The following is a 25,164-nucleotide window of genomic DNA, read 5'->3' on the forward strand; positions in this document are numbered from 1 at the left end:
CCCCTCCAGCCCCGCGAGCGCGCCTGCCTCGTCCCCACCCACCCCCGCGTGGATTCATTCACACCGTCCGGCGCGCTCTGTGATTCTGCCATTACCCTGCCCGACTCAGGCCCTCCTGTGCCCCCTGCCAGCCCCACTGGGTCCCCTCACGCACGGACCTGGAGGAGAACAGGAGCGCGTGAGCGACGCGGCTGCAGAGTGAGTGCGCAGGAACCGAGGACGCAGAGCCAGGGTCTGAAGTCCGCAGCCGGGTCCGGTGGGGTCCACAGGGCCCCGCAGGCGAGGGAGGGGCGGCGGGGGCGGGGCGGGGCGGGGGCGGGGGCGGGGGCGGCGGGACCGGGGGCCGGCAGGGGGCGCGCGCGGGTGCGGGCGGGGCCGCACCTGTCCTGCGGCTGGCGGGGGCGCTGGGAGGGGGCCGGGGCCCGGGAGCAGCTGCGCGCCCCGCCCCGCGGGCTCCTCCCCGCCGCCGCGGCCCCCCGGTTGCTGCCCCGATGCGCTGCGCCCGGAGGAGCCGGGGCCAAGTCGCTGCCGCAGCTGTTGGGGCGCCTGGGCCAGCAGACGCCGCCGTCGCCCGCGCCCCTCCCAGACCCCGCCGGACGCATGGAGCCCCCGGAGAGCGCCGGCCCCGGAGGTGAGTTCAGCCCCAGCCCCCGGGACCCCCAAGCGGCGCCTCCCCGCAGCAAGCCGCAGCCCCTCCCGACAGGGCCCCCCTTCCCGCTGCCGGAGCCGCCGAGAGCCCTTTGGCAGGTGGGGGGCGGGGGCCTGTCAGGCGGGCCAGGGATGCCTCCCGGGAGCGGTGCCCGCGTGGGCTGGGGGCGCACAGGCCGGTCTCCGCCCCCTTGTTCTCTGCGCTCGCGGCCCGGGCGCATTAGAGGTTGAGTGGCCCGGAGTTTCGTCCCCAACCCCCTCCCAGCCGAGCCATCCGGGGCCCCCGGGGGGGAGGGGGGAGGGGCGTTCCGGGGCTGGAGTTTGGGGTCCCTGTTGGCGGGGCGTGGGGGTGACACTGGCCGGTCGCTAGCTCATCCGCTTTGTTCACCCAGAGGCGAGTCTTGGGGGCGAGGGCCGGAGACTGGGCAGGGACCCTTCCGGGGCGTGGGGCTGAGGTGGGTCTCGGTGGGGGCGCCGGGCTTGCCGGGGCGCAGCCCGCCGGGGCTCCCGAGCTGCGGGAGTGGTTGCTCCGGGCGCGGCCCCAGCGCACGCTCATCGGGGAGGGTCAGTATGCCTGGACCGCTCGCTGCCCTGATGGTGGAGGCCTTAGTGCAGGACCTTGGAGTCGGTAAGGGGAAGAAAGCGCTCACGACCCCCTTCCCAATTACAGCCTTTTCCAAAAGGGCTTTCGGGGTTCCTCTGGCCTAGGTTGCAACTTGGATGCAAACTGCAGACTCCTCACCTGCCTGGCAAGGCCCATCACCTCCTGATTTCCTAGAGGCCCCATTCCACGGAGCCAGCAGGTGCCTGAGGCACTGGCCAGCCTGCGCTCTGTAACTACACAGGAACCTCAGTCCCCCAGCCACACACAGTGGCCTCATCTGAAGCCCGAAGGCCTGTCCCCGGGAGAAACAGGTCCGCCCACCCTGTGTATCTGCAGTCCAAGGTCAAGGGATGATGTCCTGGACATGCCTGAGGGCTGGTGGGCTTGGTTTTGTTTTGTCATTTGTGAGAGGGACCAGAGCTCCTTCTTAACACTGACAGTAGCAGCACTGTGGGCATAGGAAGCCTGGAGGTTGGGGCCTGAAGGCTTGGGGGTTCCAACTGTGACTGCCTGTGAACTGTGAGAATAGGTGTGGATGAAGCAGTTAGGCCCCTCTGAGCCTCAGTTTCCAAGTCTGTCAGTGGAGACAGCTCCGAATCCCCGGCAGGGCTGTGGAAGCCCAAGGCATTGGGAGAGGAGGTTAGTATCTTTTCTCTTCTCCTTTGAGAAAAAGGAGGATTTCCCAGAAGCTTAAAGGCAGAGAAAGTGGGTTTCATTTCTGAGCCCATCACTCGCTGGCTGGGGGCTTCGGATAACTAACGTGCACAGGTATTTACTGACAAGGTGGGGGAGGCTCTGCGCAGGGGACTTAGTGGGAAGACGGTGCCCTGTCATCTGAGAGCTCATGCTCTTGACACCAACACCCACTTCCTTGACTGCAAAGGGGCCACTGATGCCTACATTGTGGGGCCTCATGAGGTCACATGATGGTGACTCTGTCATTATTTATTACGTAGTTTTGAAAACCTTACAAAAGTAGTGAGAACAGCATGATGAAGCCCCATGTGCCACAACCCAGCCCCCAGGCCCATAGCCTACTCTCCAGAATACCACCAACCTCCCTTTATTGGTAGTATGAACGAAATCTAGACATATTATTTCATTGATAAATAATTCAGAAATATCTGTAAAATATGATTTCTATAAAGCGTTACTAAAACACTGTTTTTGCACCTAGATGAATTAATGATTTCTTAATATCAAATGTACAGAACACAGAGGTACAGGTGCAGGTTTGCACAGGAGTGTGACGTGTGCCCTCCCTGAGGGCCCCACCTGGAAGCCAGCGCTGTAACCCACCCCAACTCAGTCAGCCCAAGGGTCCACAGGGAGAAAGAGAGGGACCCTCAGGAAGCTGGGAGTCTAGACAGGGCCACCCCAGCATCCCTGAAATGTTTTGGGGGTCTAAGTCCGGGGATGAGGGTGCTGGGGGATGGGGTGCAGGTGGCCCCTGCCTCTGCAAGCCTCTCTCCTTCCCTGCATGCCAGTTTATTATATTCATTCATTCATTCACTTCATTAGTTCACTCCTCCATGCAGTGGTGTGTGCCAAGGGCCTCCTCGACGCTCTGGGCAGGGCCCTGGGTACACAGCAAGGAACAGGATTTAGGCCAAGTTTTCCAGTTAAGAATGCACTGGAAAATAGGTCGGCAGCAGAGCACAGGGCATCAGCAGTCAGCCCTCAGGGAAGCCTGGGGGGCTGGGCTGAGGCACCCCAACGCCTGGCTCCCTCACTGGGGTGTTGCTTCAGAGCCCACTCAGCCCAGGCCCTGGCAGCCCTGCAGGGGGATGGGTCCCCCTTGATAGGGGCTGTGCTGGGTGAGGACCAGAACACTGCTGTGACCGCACACCTTGGGGTCCTTCCTGGGGCATCAGAAACAGCTGCTTGCCTCTGCCCTGGCCCTGGAAACCCCGGGGCTGCCAGCACCTGGCCCCCATGCCTGCCTGGCACTGAGCCTCTGGTCCCCACCCTGGGAAAAGCAGCAGAGTTCACCCATGAGGAATTTGTTTCTTCTTCCCACAAGAGCTTGTTGAGAGGGTGTCACATAGACCCTGGTGATTGCTACCACAGCTACTCACTAACCATGGGCTCCCTGACTCACCTTCATCTATTTATTGCACACCTACTGTGTGCTAGGTCCCGGGAACACAGCCATGAACTAGATAGAAGCTGCTTCAGTCACAGTCTGCTCTGGGGCTGAGCCTAGGGCTCCATGGGCCAGCTCACAGTATACGTGCGTATCATTCCTCCCAGCTTTCCCTGTCAGCTCCAGCCAAGATCAATCAAGCTGTGTTTCCATCGAGGACTGTTTTTAAACTGAGATGATATTCACATGTAAAGTTCATCCTTCTAAAGTGTACAACTCACTGTTTTAGTATATTCACAAAATTGTGTGGCCATCACTATATCTTCATTACCCCCCCCCAAGAAAACCCATGCCCATTCTCCCCTTCTCCACTGCCACCCCACCCCACCCCAGCCTCTGACAATCACTGATCTAACTTCCGTGCACTTGCCTGTTCTGTATATTTCATAAGAATGGACTCCTGCAGTATTTGTCCTTTTGCACCTGGCTTCTTTCACTGGAGTGAGGTGTTCATGCTCATCCACCTGGTGTCCCGAGTCAGGGCTGCACTCCTGGGGCCTGACTCACACTCCTCACTACACACACACCACATTCCGTATATCCACTGATCCACTGAGGGACACTGAGCTTGTTTCCACTTTTGGCTGCTGTGAATCACGCTGTTATGGATATGCATGTGTGGGTTAGGGGCACCACCCTCCCTCAAACTTAGATATCCACATAGAACTTTTGACTCCCCAAAAGGTTAACTGCTAATAACCTACTACTGACCAGAGCTTTACTGATACAGTCAACTAACACATATTTGCTGCATGTAATACGCAGTGGGTTCATATCATTTGAGGAACCACTAAGTGCTTTATAGCAGCCACAGGCCTGTCAAGATCCATCCTGCCCCTCCTGGGGCTCAGGCCATGTATGTTCCTGGCATCACATTCTTCCGGCCAAAAACTTAGCGTCCTGAGCGCAAAGGATTGTATCTTCCACATTTCCCTTCCCCAAAGCCTTGACACAGGCCCAGAGTTTACAGAATAAAGACCAGGCCACTGCCAAAGGGAGATGGAGAAGGGTCAGACTAGATACCCGGTGGCTTCGAATGCTCACAAGACTGAATCCCATCAACGCCAGGACGCTATCAGCTACAGGTGCATTGCTGTCTCAGGAATGTGAAAATATGAAAACATCTTTTTTTTTGAGAGTTACATTCTGTCGCCCAGTGGCTCACGGCAACCTCCACCTTCCGGGTTCAAGTGATTCTCCTGCACTGGCCTCCCGAGTAGCTGGGACTACAAGCACATACCACCACATCTAGCTAATTTTTTTTTTTTTTTTAACGGTCTCACTCCGTCACCAGGCTCCGGGATGGAGTGCAGTGGTGCGATCTCAGCTCACTGCAACCTCCGCCTCCCGGGTTCAAGCAATTCTCCTGCCTCCAGTAGCTGGGACTAGAGGTGCGCACCACCATGCCAAGCTAATTTTTTCTATTTTTAGTAGACGAGGTTTTACCATGTTGGCCAGGATGGTCTCAATCTCTTGACCTCGTGATCTACCCACCTCGGCCTCACAAAGTGCTGGGATTACAGGCGTATCCTAATTTTTGTATTTTTAGTAGAGAGATGGGGTTTTGAATGTTGGGCCAGGCTGGTCTTGAACTCCTGAACTCAAGTGATCCGCCCGCCTCGGCCTCCAAAAGTGCTGGGGTTACAGGTGAGCCGCTGTGCCCAGCCTGAAAAGATACTTCTTAAGAGTCAGTGCGAGGCCAGGCGCGGTGGCTCAGGCCTGTAATCCCAGCACTTTGGGAGGCTGAGGCGGGTGGATCACGAGGTTGAGAGATTGAGACCATCCTGGTCAACATGGTGAAACCCCGTCTCTACTAAAAATACAAAAAACTAGCTGGGCGTGGTGGCGCGTGCCTGTAATCCCAGCTATTTAGGAGGCTGAGGCAGGAGAATTGCCTGAGCCCAGGAGGCGGAGGTTGCGGTGAGCCGAGATCACGCCATTGCACTCCAGCCTGGGTAACAAGAGCGAAACTCCGTCTCAAAAAAAAAAAAAAAAAAAAAAAAAAAAGAGTCAGTGCAGCTGGGCGCGGTGGCTCAAGCCTGTAATTCCAGCACTTTGGGAGGCCAAGGCAGATGGATCACGAGGTCAAGAGATCAAGACAATCCTGGTCAACAAGGTGAAACCTCGTCTCTACTAAAAATACAACAAATTAGCTGGGCATGGTGGTGCGTGCCTGTAATCCCAGCTACTCAGGAGGCTGAGGCAGGAGAATTGCCTGAACCCAGGAGGCAGAGGTTGCAGTGAGCCGAGATCACGCCATTGCACTCCAGCCTGGGTAATGAGCGAAACTCCGCCTCAAAAAAAAAAAAAAAGTCAGTGCAGCAGGCCTGCTGCGCGCTCTACAGGGCTAGTCCTTTGTCCAGGGATGACTGTGGCCCTCAGGACCCCAGGATCTACAGAGGACTGTTGGCATTCCCATGCCCCTCCCCAGGGCAAGATGGGGAAGGGGCCTGCGGTGGGGCCCCCAACTCAGCACAAGCAGAGGGCACCCAGCATACGTGGACGATGGTGGGGCAGTGCCTGCCACTGGACTGTGCCAGGACTGGACTGCCAGGACTGTCCCACTGGACTGTGCCCTCGCCGGCCTCATGGTAAAAATGCAGGTGGACACTGTCCCACTCAGCTCAGAACCCTTCAGCAGCTCCTCCCAGCCCACTCAAGAGTAAAGTCCTGAGAACGTCCACACAGCCTGCACACACGCTGGCCAGCCTCACAGCCCCGGCTATCCTCAGCTGCACTCCGCTGGCTCCAGGCCTTCTCCCCCATGTCACACGGCTCCCTCCCACCTCTAGAGCATTCTCCCTAAAATGGGAAGACAGTCCCACACTGCCCCTGGCACTGACTGCCCCTCAGAAGGGCAGGAATCATCTATTTTGTCTGTGCCATGTCCTCAGAACAGCGGGAGATTCGGAAGTCTCGGTGGAGTGAATTAATGAGTACCTTTTAGAGTGCCTTGGTCTAGATAACCGCCCTGCCCAGCAAGAGGGTGGCTACAAGCAGAGACTCCTCCTCTGTCCCACCTTCTTTCAGTGATCCACTCTGCCTTCAGGCCCCCACCCCTAACCCAGATCAGGACCCAGGGAACCTAAGCCAGCAAGTCTGAGGTTTTCATCTCCCTCTCCTGGGCCCCAAACCAGGATCCCTGGCTGGCAGGTAACACCTGAGAGCTCCAGCTAGGTCCATGGCCCGTCCCTGTGCTCTGTGCTGGGGACAGATGCTGAGTTACTCTGCCTCAGCTTCCTCCTCTTAACTACAAAGCTCAGAGTCTTCCCCATGTAGCTGGGAGTTAGGGGTTAGTTAGTAAACACAGAATGTTGGGACTATACTAGAAAACCATGAGCCACTGTCTTTTCTTAAGACAGGGCTTCTCTTTGTCACTCAGGCTGGAATATAGGGGCAGGATCACAGCTCACTGCATTCTCTACCTCCTGAGTTTCCAACCGTCCTCCTGAGTAGCAGTGAGACAGGTGTCCACCACCACACCCAGCTGTCATTATTATTAACCCAGAACCACCTGCCCCACCCTGCCTCTGAGGGTGCTGTCCCACAGAGATTCTCTGCAGCACTGCTCTTGCCCCACCCTTCCTTGACATCGGGGGGGGGGGGGGGGCTGTCAGAGAGGAGGGGGTGGGAGGCCAGGGTGGAGGATCACTTGAACCCAGGAGTTCGAGACCAGCCTGGGCAACATTGCTAGACCCTGTCTCTTCCAAAAACAAAGTTTTAATTAGCCAGAAGTGGTGGTCCAGCTACTCAGGAGGCTGAGGTGGGAGGAGGGCCTGAACCCAGGAGGTCAAGGCTGCAGTGAGCTATGGTTGTGCCACTGCACTCCAGCCTGGGCAACAGAGTGAGACCCTGTCTCTTAATGTAAGAGAGGCCAGGCACGGTGGCTCACACTTGTAATCCCAGCACTTTGGGAGACCGAGGTGGGCAGATCACCTGAGGTCAGGAGTTCAAGACCAGCCTGACCAACATGGTGAAACCCCGTCTCTACTAAAAATACAAAATTAGCCAGGTGTGGTGGTGCGTACCTGTAATCCCAGTTACTAGGGAGGCTAAGGCAGGAGAATCACTTGGACTCAGGAGGCGGAAGTTGCAGTGAGCCAAGACTGCGCCATTGCACTCCAGCCTGGACAATAAGAAAAAAAAAGGAGGGGCGCCCCTCAGGACAGAAGGAGGGGCAGAGGTGAAGCTCCTGCTCTGGGTGAAGGTGCCATGGAAGACATGCCTGGCCTATAAACTGGGGAGGTAAGAATCCCTGTGGCCTTCCTCAGCTGGGGACCCTAGAGCAGGGCCTCCTGGCCAGTGACTCACCCTGCACCTTGGTTCCCCACTCGTACCTGCTCTCAGGGCTCTGGGCCAGCCATGCCATAGGGACAGTACCTGCTCCGTCTTGGACCTGGCAGGTCTGGGGCCCCTGCCACACCCTCCTGAGACTCCAGGCTGGGACAGAGACACACCCTCTGCAGACTCGTTCAAAGGTCAGCTGTATGTGCATGGCCACCACTCTGAGTTGTGTGGAAGCATTTTGGAATCGTGACCATGGCTCAGGCCAGCAGGACATGAGCACACTGTGGGGGTTGGGGGACCCTGGGGCTGCAGCTACACCATCCCTTGAGGAAGGGCCCAAGGGCCAGGATGGGTCTCCTGGGGGTGTCCCCTCCCCTGGACGCCACCTCAGCACTACAGAGAGTGGTTCAAGCAGGCTTCTTCTGGCTGACGTCCGGGAGGTCCCCCCGTTCACAGCCTCAGGAGAGAGTCCACATCTCACTCTCTTGTCTCTTGTGCCCTGTGGGTAGGCAGGTGTCCCTGCTGGGCTTGGGGGTGGGCCAGGACCCCAGTAACTTAACCCTTCCAGGATGCTCAGAAACCTCATTGCAGATGACAGTGGAGAGGTGGACACCAGATTCCCCAGCCCCTGTCCAGCCTGCCCAGCCCCCAGGTCAGAAATGGGCCATTTGATGACACAGCACTCAGGGCTTCTCAGACAGGGACCGGGTGGGCCACAGAGAATGATCTCACAGCCGGTGGGGACCAACGATCTCACTGGTCAGGCTGCCCCTGACACTCAGCTCACTGCCAGGTCACCTGCCACAACCACACTGCCAGTTCCTATGCCACTGGGGACCTCCCAGCCCTGTACCGGTACTCCTCACTCAGAGGCCAGGCACCTGCAGCTCTCGGCTCTGCTGGGGAGGGTGGGGATGCTCCTCACTCAGAGGCCAGGCACCTGAGGCTCTTGGCTCTGCTGGGGAGAGGTAAGGGTGCTCCTCACTCAGAGGCCAGGCACCTGCAGCTCTTGGCTCCGCTGGGGAGGGGTGGGGGTACTCCTCACTCAGACACCAGGCACCTGAGTCTCCCTCGACTCCACTGGGGTGGGCTTGGGGTGCTCCTCACTCAGAGGCCAGGTACCTGCAGCTCTTGACTCCGCTGGGGAGGGGTGGGGTTGCTTCTCACTCAGAGGCCAGGCACCTGCAGCTCTTGGCTCTGCTGGGGAGGAGTGGGGGTGCTCCTCACTCTGAGGCCAGGTACCTGCAGCTCTTGGCTCTTCTAGGGAGGGCTGGGGATGCTCCTCACTCAGACACCAGGCACCTGCAGCTCTTGGCTCTGCTGGGGAGGGCTGGGGGTGCTTCTCACGCAGAGGCCAGGCACCTGCAGCTCTCGGCTCTCCTGGGGAGGGGTGGGGGTGCTCCTCACTCAGATACCAGGCACCTGAGGCTCCCTCAACTCTGCTGGGGAGGGGTGGGGGTATGGATGCTCCAGACCCACTAGGGCCACCTGGCAGTATCCAGGCTGCTGGCTAGTGCCATAGGAGGGCAGGCCCACACTTCACAGGCAGCTGTTGGCACTGTGAATCCCAGCTGCGGCCCCCACAGGGAGACCCTCATGGAAGCAGCTGGCTCCCCTGGCTTCAAGCACACCCAGCTATGATCAGTGCTCACCACTGGGGGCTGCTAAAAATACCCCACAGGGTCCTCAGAGTGCCGCTGGCAGGAGTGAGAGGGACTTTGTCCCTCTCACAAGTGTGGTGGGGAGTGCTGGCATCCCTGGAAGGCCCCTGTGTCTCCCCTGCAGGATCCAGGAAGCAGCTGAGGGAAGGAGGCCCATCTGGAGAGGGGTTCCTGCAGGGGCAGTGGGCCCAGGGTGAATCGGGTGTTTTGTCTCTCCCTTAAGAGATGGACCTGCAGGGGCTAGGGCCAAAGGGCATCGAGCACTCAGGGACAGGCCTGACTCTGGCTAATGGGACCCTCTGGCTGCCTGTGGCAAGTGAGGTGCCCACTGGGTGAGCAGCTGGGAAGGCTTGGGGAGGGGCTGAGGGGATCTGGAGGGATGGACACAAGAGTCCCCAGTGTCCCAGGCTTTTCATCCAAGGGGCCTCCTGCTCTCATCTGACAAAACAATTGTTAACTATAAAAAAGGAACAGTTAGGCCAGGCGCAGTGGCTCATGCCTGTAACCAAGACTAGCCTGACCAACATGGCGAAACCCCATCTCTACTAAAAATATAAAAATGAGCCCGTGTGGTGTTGGGCACCTGTAATCCCAGCTACTCAGGAGGCGGAGGCAGGAGAATTGCTTAAACCCGGGAGACGGAGGTTGCAGTGAGCTGAGGCCGCACCACTGCACTCCAGCCTCGGTGACAGAGCAAAAGTTCGTCTCAAAAAAAAAAAAAAAAAAGGAGGGCCGGGCTCGGTGGCTCAAGCCTGTAATCCCAGCACTTTGGGAGGCTGAGGTGGGTGGATCCCAAGGTCAAGAGATCGAGACCATCCTGGTCAACATGGTGAAACCCTGTCTCTACTAAAAATACAAAAAAGTAGCTGGGCATGGTGGCATATGCCTGTAATCCCAGCTACTCAGGAGGCTGAGGCAGGAGAATTGCCTGAACCCAGGAGGCGGAGGCTGCGGTGAGCCGAGATCGCGCCATTGCACTCCAGCCTGGGTAACAAGAGTGAAACTCCGTCTCAAAAAAAAAAAAAAAGGAACAGTTGGGCCGGGTGCAGGGGCTCATGCCTGTAATCCCAGCACTTTGAGAGGCAGAGGCAGGTATATCACAAGGTCAGGAGTTCAAGACCAGCCTAACATGGTGAAACCCCATCTCCACTAAAAATACCACAAAAATTAGCTGGGCCTGGTGGTGCGCACCCGTAATCCCAGCTACTCAGGAGGCTGATGAAGGAGAATAGCTGGAACCCGGGAGGCAGAGATTGCAATGAGCTGCGATCACGCCACTGCACTCCACCCTGGCAACAGAGTGAGACTGTGTCAAAAAAAGAAAAAAAAATGCATGGGAAAAACCTGGAATATTTGCCTAACTGTGAGGCGTGGCTGATGGCTAAGGGTGACAGAATGGCAGGCCTGCCTGTTCCTCCTGCCTTTTAACTTTCATTTACTGAGAATGCATTTTTTTTTTTTTTTTTTGAGATGGAGTTTTGCTCTTGTTACCCAGGCTGGAGTGCAGTGGCACGATCTCGGCTGACCACAACCTCGCCTCCTGGGTTCAGGCAATTCCGCTGCCTCAGCCTCCCGAGTAGCTGGGATTACAGGCACGCGCCACCATGCCCAGCTAATTTTTTTGTATTTTTAGTAGAGACGGCATTTCACCATGTTGACCAGGATGGTCTCGATCTCTTGACCTTGTGATCCACCCGCCTCGGCCTCCCAAAGTGCTGGGATTACAGGCGTGAGAATGCATTATTTTGAATTCAAACACAACGACATAGGGTTTTTAAAGGAAAAGTCAGTCCACCAGTAGAGAGGAGAGGGGAGCTAGAGGCTGGGCATGGAAATCTAGTGGCAAGGCTTCGGAGGACGCTGGGCTGAGCCAGAGATCAGAGGCCAGGATGGTCCTGGGATGCAGCCATGTGGGCCTTGTGGAACTTGCCGTGGCACGGCCTGCATGGTACTGCCTTCCTGGGTGCTTGGGTACCAAGGGTGATCTGGACCTCAGATTCCTTGTTCACCGGGGAGGCCAGGGCCCAAGGGGAAGGGGCAGCCAGCCTCCTTGAAGCCCCCTCAAGCCCATGCCTGGGGTTTGAGCATGAGGCCACAAGCCCAGCCATCCCGTCATCCACTGGTCACTGCCCAGAGCTTCAAAGGAGAACGGATGTGCCACGTCCTGACCCCAGTCCTGCATCCTGGGGGGAACTGGGAGCCCTGTGGGTCTCAAGGTGACACCCTGTGTCTTTGGATGCAGAGATCGTTAAGGAGGCTGAGGTGCCACAGGCCGCACTGGGTGTCCCAGCCCACGGGACAGGGGAGAGTGGCCATACGCCTGTGGAGGAGGAGGTGGGGGGCATCCCAATACCAGCCCCAGGGCTTCTACAGGTCACAGAGAGGAGGCGTAAGTACTGCTCCCCTGCCCAGTGCACTGTATGGGGACCCTGTGAGCTCCCCCAGGAGATGAGGAAGCAGGGTCCAGACACTCTCTGGGGGGTCTGGGTGCTGCGCTCTTGCAGCTGTGGTGCTCTGGGTGTCAGCTGCATTATCTGTCAAGGGAAAGCTTTCTAGTCTAGAGTGTGTGCAGCATCCATCACACCCTCCCGGTGTTGGGCTTTGCAGGAAGCCGTGGTTCACCCACGAGCCTTGTGGGAAGACACAGTGCACACTCTCCTAGACTACCCCAGGGCTCTGACTATACCCGCTCTGCCTGCCTCTAGACCCCCAGGGCTCTGAGCAGCCTTGTGGGAGGACCTGAGGACTGACTGTACTCCCCTGCCCTCTAGACCCCCAGACCTCTCATCAGCCTTGTGGGAGGGCCTGAGGACTGACCATACCCCTTCTGCCCTGTAGACCCCCAGACCTCTGATCAGCCTTGTGGGAGGGCCTAAGGGCTGACCATACCCCCTCTGCCCTCAGAGCCTCTGAGCAGTGTCTCCTCTCTGGAGGTCCACTTTGACCTCCTGGACCTCACTGAACTGACCGACATGTCCGACCAGGAGCTGGCCGAGGTCTTCGCTGACTCGGACGACGAGAACCTCAACACTGAGTCCCCGGCAGGTGAGGCCAGCGTCGGAGCTGAGTGTGTGTGGTGAGCTGAGGCCCTTTGGGAAGTCCTGGGTTAACCATGTGTTTTAGCAAAAGGACATCACCACTTCACCATGCTGCTATTGCCCAACTAGAAGCTGCTTAAAACGTTACTTTTTAGCCGAGTCAGGCAGATCATAAGGTCAGGAGTTCAAGCCTGGTCACTGAGGTGAAACCCAGTCACTACTGAAAAAAAATACAAAAATTAGCCAAGTGTGTGGCATGCGCCTGTACTCCCAGCTACTAAGGAGGCTGACGCAGGAGAATCACTTGAACCTGGGAGACAAGAGGTTGCAGTGAGCCAAGATCGCGCCACTGCATTCCAGCCTGGGCAACAGAGCGAGACTCCGTCACACAGAGTCCCCTTCCCATATCCCCCCAGGTCTCCCAGCCACACTGAGCCCCCTTCCCACATACCCGCCCAGGGCTCCCGGCCACACTGAGCCCCCTTCCCACACACCCGCCCAGGGCTCCCGGCCACACTGAGCCCCCTTCTTGCATCCCCCCCAAGGTCTGCACCCACTGCCCCGGGCCGGCTGCCTGCGCTCCCCTTCCTGGACGAGGACAAGGGCTGAGCAGAACCGCGAGAAGCAGCCCCTAGGCGACCCCGAGCGGCAGGCTGCGGTCCTGGACACGTTCCTCACTGTGGAGAGGCCCCCGGAGGACTAGGCCATCTCTGCCAGAACACCACCACGATGGCAGATCTAGGCAGTCCTGACCCAGCAGACACACTGCGTCCTCCCATGAGGTTCCAGCCGTCACATCCTGACACAGTGAGTCAGCGTTGGAAGCGCTCTGGAGGAGGCTCCCTGCCAACCCGAGGCCTGCCTTGTCTGCTGGGCACAGGTCTTAGCCTCACTTTGAGACCAGCGGCTTTCCTGGGGGACACACGGGGCCCCTGGATGCCTCTGGGAGCCGCAGCACAAGCACAGCCCAGTGGCCTTACGTCCAGCTCATTTCTGAGCCCCAAATCAGGAAGACAGTATCATGGAGTCACTATCAGGCACGCAGTGAGGAGTGCAGCAGGCCACGGTGGCCTTGGGGTGAGGGGGACCTAGGCCTGTGAGAGCCACTCCAGGAATTCCTGGGTGTGCTCCAACCTCCACGTTTTCCCTGCTACCCAGCTCAGAAGCCAGAAGTGGGTTTGGCTAATGGGACACTGTGCTGTCCAGCAAAGCACATGGAGGAGCAGCCCCCAAAGTCCCATCGTTCCCATCTTGCCCCTTCTTCTACCCGACAGAGCCACTGTCTCACCAGGGTCCCTGCCCCATGTCTCAGCTCTGAGACCTGCACCTGCTTTTCCTGGTCCCTGCGTGAAGCCACGTCCATCCCTCCTTAGCTCAGAACACCAAATATCACCAGACTGCCTCAGAAACTTGGCAACACCTCCTGAATGCTCTCAGGGTGGGGTTCACCCTCTCCCTGTCCTGCACCCACTACGAGGCCACATCCTCGTCTATGCTCACATCCCACTGCCTGGATACATGGCCTGCCCATGGCCCTTAAACTTGCTGGGCAGGTTTGGGGTCCATGGGACCCCATGGGTCTTGTGTCCAGGGAGCAGCAGGGGAGGCTGACAGACCCTCCTTCCTCTACTCTAGGGGTGTCTGGGGGCCCCAGCTCATGCCCTCCCAGTGGTCACATGCTGATGGTCACAGAATAGGCTTCTTGCTCGATAGCAAGTCAAAGAATGAGTTTAATATGAAAGTGTAAGCTTGCTCTCCATCCCCAAGCCCACCTGCCCCCTCCCATTTCCTATGAGCACACTTCTGGGGAAGGAAAACTGGCTTTTGGCCTTTCAGCAGAGCTTCTGCAGATGCCCAGGCATACTCTAGAGCTCCTTCTGTGTAGGGGGCTTTAGAGGCGGCACCTGCTCCCACTTCTCAGCTACTCCCTGCCTCTCAGCACTCCTCTGCCATCCAGCTCCTCTCTCAGCCAGGTCTCCAGCCCTGGTTTCCAGGAACAGAGCCCAGCAGCTCTCTTTCAGTCCCATCAAAGTAGGCTTGCGCCCTGGCCACACCTCCACCCACCAGGGTCTTCCTCCCCATCTTCCATCCTTCTTGCTGAGGTTCCACAGAGCTCATTTACAAACAGTGGGATTAAAACATCACTACAGGTTTGATGGCCTGGCTGCAGTCTCTTCCTTTTCAACACCAGAGTGCACCAGGTGCCTGCTGAGGGGTGTGGGCTGAGCTGCCCTGGCCCTGATCATTCCCCAGCTGCCAGAGCCCGAGGGCTCTGCTATGCTGTGCTGCGCTGACTTGGGTCACATCTGGGGGTGAGTGTTGTACTAACAACAGAAGGGAGGATTCAGGGAGTAAGTCCTGCCCCACATGCACCATGAAGGTGGCCCAGGCAGGGGAGTCACTCTGGACACACTCATGTCCCAGCGGCCACTAACACTGGTCATGAGGAGGCACCAAATAAGGCCAAAACTCCTACCCACTGTCATTACTCATGGAGTGAGATGCCATGGAGCCTGGCCAGGGGTGGCCTGCTTTCTGCCAGGCCCACTGGGCTCTGTGTGCTTTCATGCTGGACTCTGAGAAATGTGGACCTCCCACACGTGAAAATTTTCAGCAAGGTGTCTTATGACCGTGGACCCAGAAACAGCCTCAGTCAGTCCCGAACCTTCCTGAGACGGCCTCGGTCGGTGCCGCGCCTCTCCCAGAGACGGCCTCGGTCGGTGCCGTGCCTTCCCTAGATGCGGCCTCGGTCGGTCGGTCGGTGCCGCGCCTTCCCCAGAGACAGCGACTGACAGAGGGACTGAAGGCTCATGTCCCCGAGGGGTGCCCAGAGGCATCATATCGCTTGGGTGATGGTGCTTCTCCGCAAAGGTGCAGCTGAGCCACCCCGACAGGCAGATGAGGGCAAACTGCAGGTCACACTCAGGACAGGTGGGAAAAGACCATGGAAAATGGGTGTGTGGGATTCGGGGAGTGAGAGGGCTCCAGATTTACTTAAGGACTAACTTGTGAAGGACACAGGTGGGAAGGCTGGGGGAAGGCGCGTGACAGCCCTAACAAGGTGAGGGCGAAGGCAGGCGCCGAGAAGACGGTCTGGAGGGTTCTTGTGCCTCCCACACGCAGATTATCATGAAGGGCCGCAGGCATATGCAGCTGCCTGGGAGGTGACAAAAGGGATGCCCAACCTCTCCCAGCAGTGTCAAAGGGAACCACAGTGGGGCCAGGGCCATGACCTTCCACAACCCCGTGACCACACTGCATCCTGGAGGCCCCGCCAGATGCTGCGATGTTGCGGGGCCTGCTGGGGTTGAGGGAGCACCCCTGCCTCCATCTGAGGGACCAAGACCAAGCCCCAGGCAGACCCCAAGCAGCTCAGCCACTCTGGGCCTGGTGGAGGCCGTGATGAAGGCTGAGTGCTGGAGAGTTTTTGAATTCAATGATGTGCCCTTTGCAAACAGCAAAAGTTGAACATGCTCACCCCAGTTGGAAATTATATTTTTATGGCTCCAAGACAAAAGTCACAAGCAATTTGCAAAACGTACTATGAAGTCCCAGTGTGGTCTGACCTAGGCAGAGAGAGAGGCTGAGAACAAACTATGCCCAGCACAGCCAGCAGGGCCACCTCCTCCTACCACTCACCCAGGACATCTGCAAAAGGGTGTCTCCTCAGTTCCCATCCCAGGTCACCCATGCATCCACCCCACCGCAAGGCAGTGGTAGAGGCTGACACTGCACAGCCCTACTGCTGCTGACCCCAGTGAGTCCTGGAGAAAGCACACGGGCATCCTCACCGAGTCCCCCACACCCCAGTTAAGAAAAAGCAAAGCCTCTCTCAGTTAAAGTTTGGTGCCTCCTGAAGCACCAAAGGGCCTGGAGCTCAAAGCCCAGACGGGGCCTTCCTTTTATTAAGAGCCACCCAGCCCCAGGAAAAGGGTTCATGAACAGGCACCAGGGCCAGAGGTGGCCGCATGCTGAGGGCTCAGGACCACGGCCTCTCCACAAACACCCCTCAGCCAGCCAGGGCCCTGCAGAGCTTCCCCTCCAGGACTCCAGCAAAGAGGTCACAGGAGCAGAAGCTGATGATGCAGTCTTAAGTTCAGACACATCTGCGGTTAAAGCACCTCCACCCCAAGGATAGGTGCCCGGTTTGCTAAGCAACTCATGTCCCCTGCACTCAGAGCAGGGCTGCCATGGGGCCCAGCAGCAGGTAGAGGCCAGGGGTGCCCCAGAATGGAACCCCAGGCGTTCCAGGTTTTGCAAAGCAACTCACATCCCTCACACTCAGAGCAGGGCTACCACGGGGCCCAGGTGCAGGCAGAGGTGGGGGTTGCCCAGGCATGGAACCTCAGGTATGGAGCCCCCCAGTTCCGCCATACTCCCTCAGCCACGCACCTGTGGGTGGAGTGGGCTTTCCCTCTGAAGGACAGATGAGCAGATGAGCTTCTACCCACCCAAACAGCTGCTTAAGAAACCTGACTTTGCCTTGACAACTGGCTGGCGTTCTGAATTCTACCAAACTGAGAGGGTTTCTGTGCTGGGCCCTGACTCCGAGTGACTTTACGACCACACCAACACTCCTCCACAGAGGCAGGCCCCAGGAAGGTCCAGTGTCTCCAGATGCCCCATCAAACCCCTCCTGAAGCTACACTCAGGGTTCCCAGACAGGCACCACGCCTTCCTCAGCACCACAGGAGAGCCCTGCTCCCCTCCCTCTAACCCGGACCCGACTGTCCTCTAGCAGCAGGGCCCAGGGACTCAGGGCAGCCCCTCTGTCCACCCCACTCCCTGCATGTGGGCTCAGAGCACCCTCATCTAAAACACTCAGGGACTCAGGGCAGCCCCTCTGTCCACCCCACTCCCTGCATGTGGGCTCACAGCACCCTCATCTAAAACACCCAGGGACTCAGGGCAGCCCCTCCACCCATCCCACGCCCTGCATGTGGGCTCAGAGCACACTCATCTAAAACACCAGTTTGCAGCTGTCAGGTTTTAATTTGTTTTTGGTGAGCTCTCCAGCTGCTTTGCAAAGGTCCCAGGTAATCGGAGCTCCACCTGAGTTCCACCAGCGGCTACAAAGAGTTCCCCCGCACAGGCTGCTCTATGTCTCCCTCCTCCTGTCCCCGGTTCCAGCCCTTCAGCCCCGCGGGTAGGGACGTGTCCTCCTCCAGGCCACCCGTGCCCTCCACAAACTCCTCGTAGGTGGACTTCTCCGCGAAGGGCCGGGGACCCAACAGCTCCACCATGTCTGCCTTCTCCAGCACTTCCTTCTCCAGGAGCCACTGGCCCACCTGGAAATAATGGCCCACTTGTCAGACAGCTCTGAGGACGTGCTCACAGCCCAGAGCTGAGCAAGCTCAAGGATAGGTGTGGCCTGAATGTGACCCAACATGGGACCCAAGACCCAGCCATTTTGGCAGAGGCCACAATAACCTTCTCCACATGCTCCCGACACCGTGTCAGCAGGTCCAGGGTGCGCTTGTAGGCAGCGCTGATGAGGCGCCGGACCTCCTCATCGATGAGCAGGGCCTTGCCTCGTTGGGGAAAGTCGAAGGACATCTGGCCCAGCTTCTCACTCATCCCAAACTGCACAATCTAGAAGTATGGAACCCGGGGTGAGCCTGGCCCGACACAAGTCGCCTGCAGCCCACGCCAGGGGATGCCCACACTTTACCTGGGCATAGGCGCTCTGGGTGACCTTCCTCAGGTCATCCTGAGCCCCCGTAGTGACCTGCCCAAAGCACAGCTGCTCAGCCACCCTGCCCCCAAGCATCATGCACATGCAATCGAAGAGCTGCTCCTGGGTATAGAGGTGCTGCTCCCTCGGCAAGCACTGCGCATAGCCCAGCCCCCTGCCCCAGGGGATGATGGACACCTGCAGGAGACGACACATGCCTTTGTCACCCCGTGCTCCCTCGGCAGGTACTGCGCACAGCCAAGCCCCCTGCCCCGGGGGATGATGGACACCTGCAGGAGAGGACACACACCCCCGTCACCCCATGCTCCCTCGGCAGCTACTGCGCACAGCCGAGCCCCCTGCCCAGGGGATGATGGACACCTGCAGGAGAGGACACATGCCCCCGTCACCCCATGCTCCCTCGGCAGGTACTGCGCACAGCCCAGCCCCTTGCCCCAGGGGATAATGGACACCTGCAGGAGATGACACATGCCCTTGTCACCCCATGCTCCCTTGGCAGGTACTGCGCACAGCTGAGCCCCCTGCCCGGGGGATGATGGACACCTGCAGGAGAGGACACACACCCCTGTCACCCCAAACACAGTCCCCACTTCCTCCAGGAGCCACCCTGGAGCAGCCAGGTCCACCTGACCCTAGCTCTGACTGCAGGTCCTTTTACTGGAACGTGAGAGAAGAGAGCCTGATCCAGGCACCCAGACACCCTGGGGATGCCCCAAGAAGTGCACCCGCCTCTGGGAGCTTCACATGGAAACCGCCTCTGCTCTGCCCACCCTGCAGAGGCTCTGGTGGGGCCCAAGAGCTGCATGCCAGCTCAGGAGTGAGGTGAGCTGAACACTGAGGCTGCTGCCTGGAGTCACACTGTCAAAGCCCCATTTGGAACCCACTGCTCTGCCTTCCCACCCCAAAGGGTCTTCTGACAATTTCTAGAGCAGCGTATTCCTTAAAAAGTTATAGGACCACCTCCTCAATGTCCCATGGCCACACCACCACGGGTTGGCCCAGAGATACCAGGTGCAAGCCTGCCGGGTGGACTCACTCGGGGTGCGGCGGGGGGACACCAACCTTCAGCAGGGTGTCGACATGCTCCAGGAACCAGCCCACCACCGCGTGTCCGGCCTCATGGTAAGCCACAGTTGTCTTTTCCCTGGGCTGCAGGACCTGGGTCTTCTTCTCAAGGCCTAGACATCACATTCCCAGGTGAGTTGGGCAGGGCAAGAGTAGGTGGCTGGTAAACGAGGCCACTCCCTCTGCACCCAGCCAGGATCCCCAGGCCCATCTATACCAAACAGCAGAAGCCAAGCCCCCTGTTCCCACTGCCTTCCGCTTTGCAGTGAAACCCACCAACGCACCTCACACGGAAGCCTTAAAATGGGCCCCAGCTGGAGTGCAAGAACAGAGTTCAAGATCAGCCTGTGCAACACAGCGAAACCCTGTCTCTACTAAAAATACAATTAGCTGGGTGTGGTGGCGCACGCCTGTAGCCCCAGCTCTCAGGAGGCTGAGGCAGGAGAATCACCTGAACCCAGGAGGTGGAGGTTGCAGTGGGCCGAGATCACGCCACTGCACTCTAGCCTGGGCAACAGAGGAAGACTCCGTCTCAAAAAAAAAAAAAAAAAGAAAAGAAAAAGGAAAAAGAAAAAAGAAATGCCCAGGATGGATGGTCCCTGCAGCATCCACAAGGCTTTTCCCAGGAAACCACATCCGTTCCCATTCCCTTCAGGGAAGAAGACTGCTTTGCCTTCCACAGAAGGTATTCAAAGATGCTTCTAATCTGCTTCCTTGGGCCTGACATGGCCTGGAAGGCCCATCCCTTTCAAGGTCTAAATGTCGCTCCCAAAAGGGGCATGAAAGTTGTTGGAAGATCCCAAGTCCCATGTGTTGGTTTAGAAACTTGGTTCCTGCAGCTGAGTGCAGTGGCTCACACCTGTAATCCCAGCATTTTGGGAGAAGCTAGGTGGATCACATGAGGTCAGGAGTTCGAGACCAGCCTGGGCAACATGACAAAACTCCATCTCTAAAAATACAAAAATTAGCCGGGTGTGGTGGCCTGCCCCTATAATCCCACCTACTGGGAAGCTGAGGCAGGAGACTCACTTGAACCTGGGAGGCAGAGGTTGCAGTGAGCCAAGATCATGCCACTGCACTGCAGCCTGAGCAACAAGAGCAAAACTCCATCTCAAAAAAAAAAAAAAAAAGGAAATGGGTTCCTACATACGAATTGATATTTTTTTGATGAGATTCTCCTGCCTAAGCCTCCTGAGTAGCTGGTACTAGGCATGTGCCACCACACTTAGCTAATTTTTTTTTTTTTTTTTGAGACAGAGTTTCATTCTGTCACCAGGCGTAGAATGGCATGATATGGGTTCACTGCAACCTCTGCCTCCTGGGTTCAAGCAATTCTCATGCCTTAGCCTCCTCAGTAGCTAGGACCACAGGCACACGCCACCACACCCAGCTAACTTTTGTACTTTTACTAGTGATGGGGTTTCATCATGTTGACCAGAATGGTCTCGATCTCCTGACCTTCTGATCCGCCCACCTTGGCCTTTCAAAGTGCTGAGATTATAGGCGCGAGCCATGTGCCCAGCCTAATTTTTATATTTAAAAAAAGAGATGGGGTTTTGTCATGCTGGCCAGGCTGGTCTTGCACTCCTGACCTCAAGTGATCCACCCGCCTTGGCCTCCCATGGTGCTGGGATTACAGGCGTGAGCCACTGCATGCGGCTTGCATGCAGAAACTGGGGCCAGAGGGTGAGCCTGCCAGGCCTAGAGCTGCAAACAGCCCTCCCTCCCCAAGCTGCCAGGCTCACCTCCAATGATCCTCTCGATGGCCTGCTCAAAGTGCTTCTCCTGAACAGAAGGACTCAGATGCCGGGCGGCAATCAGAGCTGCTTCATTGCAAACATTGGAAATATCAGCACCTGACCTAGGAAGGGAGAAACAGGGACAGTCAGTGCTTCTCCTGGTGGTTGGAGCTTGACCCAGGTTAGCTTTGTTAAGGAACGTCTCCAGCAGAGAGGCCAAGGCTGAACTTCAGTGGATAACCTGAAGGTAATGGAGGTGCTCTATCTGTCACCACTTAATCTAGCTACATTTTTTGAGAACCTTTCTTAAGGCATAAGGTATATACCATAAAATCCACCCATTTTACATGTACACATTGATGATTTTTAATAAGCTTATCAAGGACTGCAACTATTGCCATAATCTAGTTTTAGAAACTTTCCATCATCTCTGTACGGTACCCTCTGCCTATTCAGAGTTAATTCCCATTTCCTCCTCTGGCAACCACCCATCTCACATCTGTCCCTAGAGATCTGCTATTCTATGTATCCCTGTTACTCCCCTGCACATTTCACATGAATGGAACTATATAACATACAGCCTTTTGTGTTTAGCTTCCTGCACTGAGAACAGTATTTTCTAGGTTCACCCTTGTGGCAACATGCATCCATGCTTTATTCCTTTTTTTTTTTTTTTTTTGTGAGATCGGCTCACTGCAACCTCCGCCTCCTGGGTTCAAGCAATTCTCCTGCCTCAGCCTCCAGAGTAGCTGGGACTATAGGCGCACACCGGTAGCCATGCGCCCAGCCTCATTTTTAAATTATAAAAAAAAAAAAATGAGGCCAGGCGCGGTGGCTCAAGCCTGTAATCCCAGCACTTTGGGAGGCCGAGGCAGGTGGATCACGAGGTCAAGAGATCGAGACCATCCTGGTCAACATGGTGAAACCCCGTCTCTACTAAAAATACAAAAAATTAGCTGGGCATGGTGGCACGTGCCTGTAATCCCAGCTACTCAGGAGGCTGAGGCAGGAGAATTGCCTGAACCCAGGAGGCGGAGGCTGCGGTGAGCCAAGATCGCGCCATTGCACCCCAGCCTGGGTAACAAGAGTGAAACTGTCTCAAATTAAAAAAAAAAAAAAATGAGATGGGATTTTGCCATGCCCAGCAAATTTTTTATGTTTTTATAGAGACAGGGTTTCACCATTGGCCAGGCTGGTCTCAAACTCCTAACCTCATGATCTGCCCACTTCGGCCTCCCAAAGTGTTGGGATTATAGGCGTGAGCCACCACACCCGGCCTACTTTATTCCCTTTTATAGCTAAATTCAACTATAGTATATGCCTCTTTGGCCATTCACCTGCTGATAGACACTACGATGTTTCCATTGATGCGAAGCAGACTCATCCCTGCTGAGCGGCAGTCAGAGTCATCCCCCAGTCATCTCTACTCAGTCATCTCTGCTGAGTCATCTCTGTTAAGGGACAGTGCTGCCAACTCTGCTGAGTCATCACTGCTGAGGGACAGTGCTGCCATCTCAGTCATCCCTGCTGAGTCATCCCTGCTGAGGGACAGTGCTGTCATCTCTACTCAGTCATCTCTGCTGAGTCATCCCTGCTGAGGGACAGTGCTGTCATCTCTACTCAGTCATCTCTGCTGAGTCATCCCTGTTAAGGGACAGTGCTGCCAACTGCTGAGTCATCCCTGCTGAGGGACAGTGCTGTCATCCCTGCTGAGTCATCCCTGCTGAGGGACAGTGCTGTCATCTCTACTCAGTCATCTCTGCTGAGTCATCCCTGCTGAGGGACAGTGCTGTCATCTCTACTCAGTCATCTCTGCTGAGTCATCCCTGTTAAGGGACAGTGCTGCCAACTGCTGAGTCATCCCTGCTGAGGGACAGTGCTGTCATCTCTACTCAGTCATCCCTGCTGAGTCATCCCTGCTGAGGGACAGTGCTGTCATCTCTACTCAGTCATCTCTGCTGAGTCATCCCTGTTAAGGACAGTGCTGCCAACTCTGCCGAGTCATCCCTGCTGAAGGACAGTGCTGTCATCCCTGCTGAGGGACAGTGCTATCATCTCTACTCAGTCATCCCTGCTGAGTTATCCCTGCTGAGGGACAGTGCTGTCATCTCTACTCAGTCATCTCTGCTGAGTCATCCCTGTTAAGGGACAGTGCTGCCAACTCTGCTGAGTCATCCCTGCTGAGGGACAGTGCTATCATCCCTGCTGAGTCATCCCTGCTGAGGGACAGTGCTGTCATCTCAGTCATCCCTGCTGAGTTATCCCTGCTGAGGGACAGTGCTGTCATCTCTATTCAGTCATCCCTGCTGAGCCATCCCTGTTGAGGGGCAGTGCTATGTCACCTCTGCTGAGTAATCCCTGAAGAAGTGTTATCTCTGCTGACTCATCCTTACTAAGGGACAGTGCTGCCATCGCTACTCAGTCATCCCTGCTGAGCCATCCCTGCTGAGGGGCAGTGCTGAGTCATCCCTGCTGAGGGGCAGTGCTGAGTCATCCCTGCTGAGGGGCAGTGCTGAGTCATCCCTGCTGAGGGGCAGTGCTGAGTCATCAGTCATTCCTGAGTCATCTCTGCTGAGGGGAGGTGCCGAGTCAGAGTCATCCCTGCTGAGTCATCCCCCTCTAGGGGCAGAAGAAAGCAGTCTCGGTAGCATTCCAGCTTCGTATCTTTGGTATGTAAATAGACATCTGAAGTCAGCCAGAGAGGAGAACAAAAGAGAGGAAGCACATTTTGTGTCTAAGACAGCTGACACACTTCATATGGCTGCCAGGCAAGAGCTTCTCACTCACCATCCTGCAGCAGACAAACGTGCAATTCTGTGTGTGAATACACCTGACCCCAAACTAGGCAGGACACTGTGGGGAGCCCAGGGGACAGGTACCACCGGGGATGCCATGGCAGCTGGAGGGGATGAGATACCACAGCAGAATATTCCAGGAGTAGAGGGAGCAGATGGGGTGTAGGCTGGAGCCTGTGGCCAATGGCCACACAACCATGAGGTACTGAGGCAGAAAACAGCTGCGGAGCAGGAGAGAGGAGGACAGGAATCCCCCTGAAAAAGTCCCCACTCATTCCTGAAGGGTGATCCTGCCCAGCAGGGAAGCAGGTTTCCTAGCATAGAGGGAGCTTTCATTAAAAAGACAGAAAAAAGCAAACGAGCTTCCCCAGCAGGGAGGCCAAGCCCCAGGCGGAAACAGCTCAGGAAGCATCAGCCTGGCAGATTCTCTCTGGGACGTTACTGTCAGCTCTGCAGTAAGACTCACTAAGTCTGAATATAATTAAAACAAATTCAAATGGGTACAAATTGGCCGGGCGTGGTGGCTCAAGCTTGTAATCTCAGTACTTTGGGAGGCCGAGGCGGGCGGATCACGAGGTCGAGAGATCTAGACCATCCTGGTCAACATGGTGAAACCCCGTCTCTACTAAAAATACAAAAAATTAGCTGGGCATGGTGGTGCGTGCCTGTAATCCCAGCTACTCAGGAGGCTGAGGCAGGAGAATTGCCTGAACCCAGGAGGCGGAGGTTGCGGTGAGCCGAGATCGTGCCATTGCACTCCAGCCTGGGTAACAAGAGCAAAACTCCGTCTCAAAAAAAAAAAAAAAAAACAAAAAAAAAAACAAATGGGTACAAATTAGTTTTGGGGCTAAGAAAAATGATCTGAGGTCTCTGAACACTCTGAACAGGTGAAAAGTCCTACAGACAAGGGTGAGCACTGCCAGAACTGAATGGAATGGCAAGTCACCACCCCCCATGACAAGAAGCAGAGCACACATAGTTCCCACCACTCACCAGTGAAGCCTGGGGTGAGCGCTGCCAGCTTCCTCGCCAGGGCATCCTTCCTGAGGCTCTCGTGCAGCTTCAGTGGGCGTAGGTGAACCTTAAAGATGGAGGACCTGCCTTTGATGTCAGGGGGGCCTAGTGAAAAAGAGACACGGGCTCTTGTGCATTCTGGGCCTTCGGAACAGTCACCACAGCCACAGCCCAAAACACCAAGGACAGCCGGGACAGTCACCAAAACCACATCCCAGAACACCAAGGACAGCCGGGACAGTCACCAAAACCACATCCCAGAACACCAAGGACAGCCAGGACGGTCACCACGGCCACATCCCAGAACACCAAGGACAGCCGGGACAGTCACCACAGCCACATCCCAGAACACCAAGGACAGCCTGGACGGTCACCACAGCCACATCCCAGAACACCAAGGACAGCCAGGACGGTCACCACAGCCACATCCCAGAACACCAAGGACAGCTGGAACAGTCACCACAGCCACATC

General features: G+C 56.7%; 3 protein-coding genes across 5 annotated transcripts in view; 1 reads left to right on the forward strand and 2 right to left on the reverse strand.

Moving 5' to 3' along the window:
- Positions 1 to 291, reverse strand: part of DRC4 (dynein regulatory complex subunit 4) — a 32,118-nt gene extending 31,827 nt beyond the window's left edge. For all 3 annotated transcript variants that reach the window (XM_039463941.2, XM_039463940.2, XM_074405127.1), the window contains exon 1: positions 159 to 291. The gene's annotated coding sequence lies outside the window, so the exon portion shown is untranslated. The remainder of the gene's footprint in view (positions 1 to 158) is intronic.
- Positions 292 to 334: 43 nt separating this feature from the next.
- On the forward strand, positions 335 to 14,538 carry DBNDD1 (dysbindin domain containing 1). Its single transcript, XM_074405170.1, has 4 exons — positions 335 to 631; positions 11,589 to 11,735; positions 12,251 to 12,391; positions 12,930 to 14,538. Exons 1-4 carry the CDS (start codon positions 601 to 603, stop codon positions 13,085 to 13,087), a joined length of 477 nt encoding a protein of 158 aa, XP_074261271.1. The 5' UTR covers positions 335 to 600; the 3' UTR covers positions 13,088 to 14,538.
- Positions 14,539 to 14,581: 43 nt separating this feature from the next.
- Positions 14,582 to 25,164, reverse strand: part of LOC141585476 (mitochondrial inner membrane m-AAA protease component AFG3L1-like) — a 34,374-nt gene continuing 23,791 nt past the window's right edge. The window contains exons 10-15 of the mRNA XM_074405195.1: positions 24,672 to 24,797; positions 20,890 to 21,000; positions 19,142 to 19,257; positions 18,056 to 18,256; positions 17,815 to 17,976; positions 14,582 to 17,672 (exon numbers count right to left, since the gene is read on the reverse strand). Coding sequence (XP_074261296.1) covers positions 17,454 to 17,672; positions 17,815 to 17,976; positions 18,056 to 18,256; positions 19,142 to 19,257; positions 20,890 to 21,000; positions 24,672 to 24,797 — 935 coding nt within the window. The 3' untranslated portion in view covers positions 14,582 to 17,453. The remainder of the gene's footprint in view (positions 17,673 to 17,814; positions 17,977 to 18,055; positions 18,257 to 19,141; positions 19,258 to 20,889; positions 21,001 to 24,671; positions 24,798 to 25,164) is intronic.

The sequence above is a fragment of the Saimiri boliviensis genome, chromosome 1 (genome assembly GCF_048565385.1).
Source record: "Saimiri boliviensis isolate mSaiBol1 chromosome 1, mSaiBol1.pri, whole genome shotgun sequence".
NCBI lineage: Eukaryota > Metazoa > Chordata > Mammalia > Primates > Cebidae > Saimiri > Saimiri boliviensis.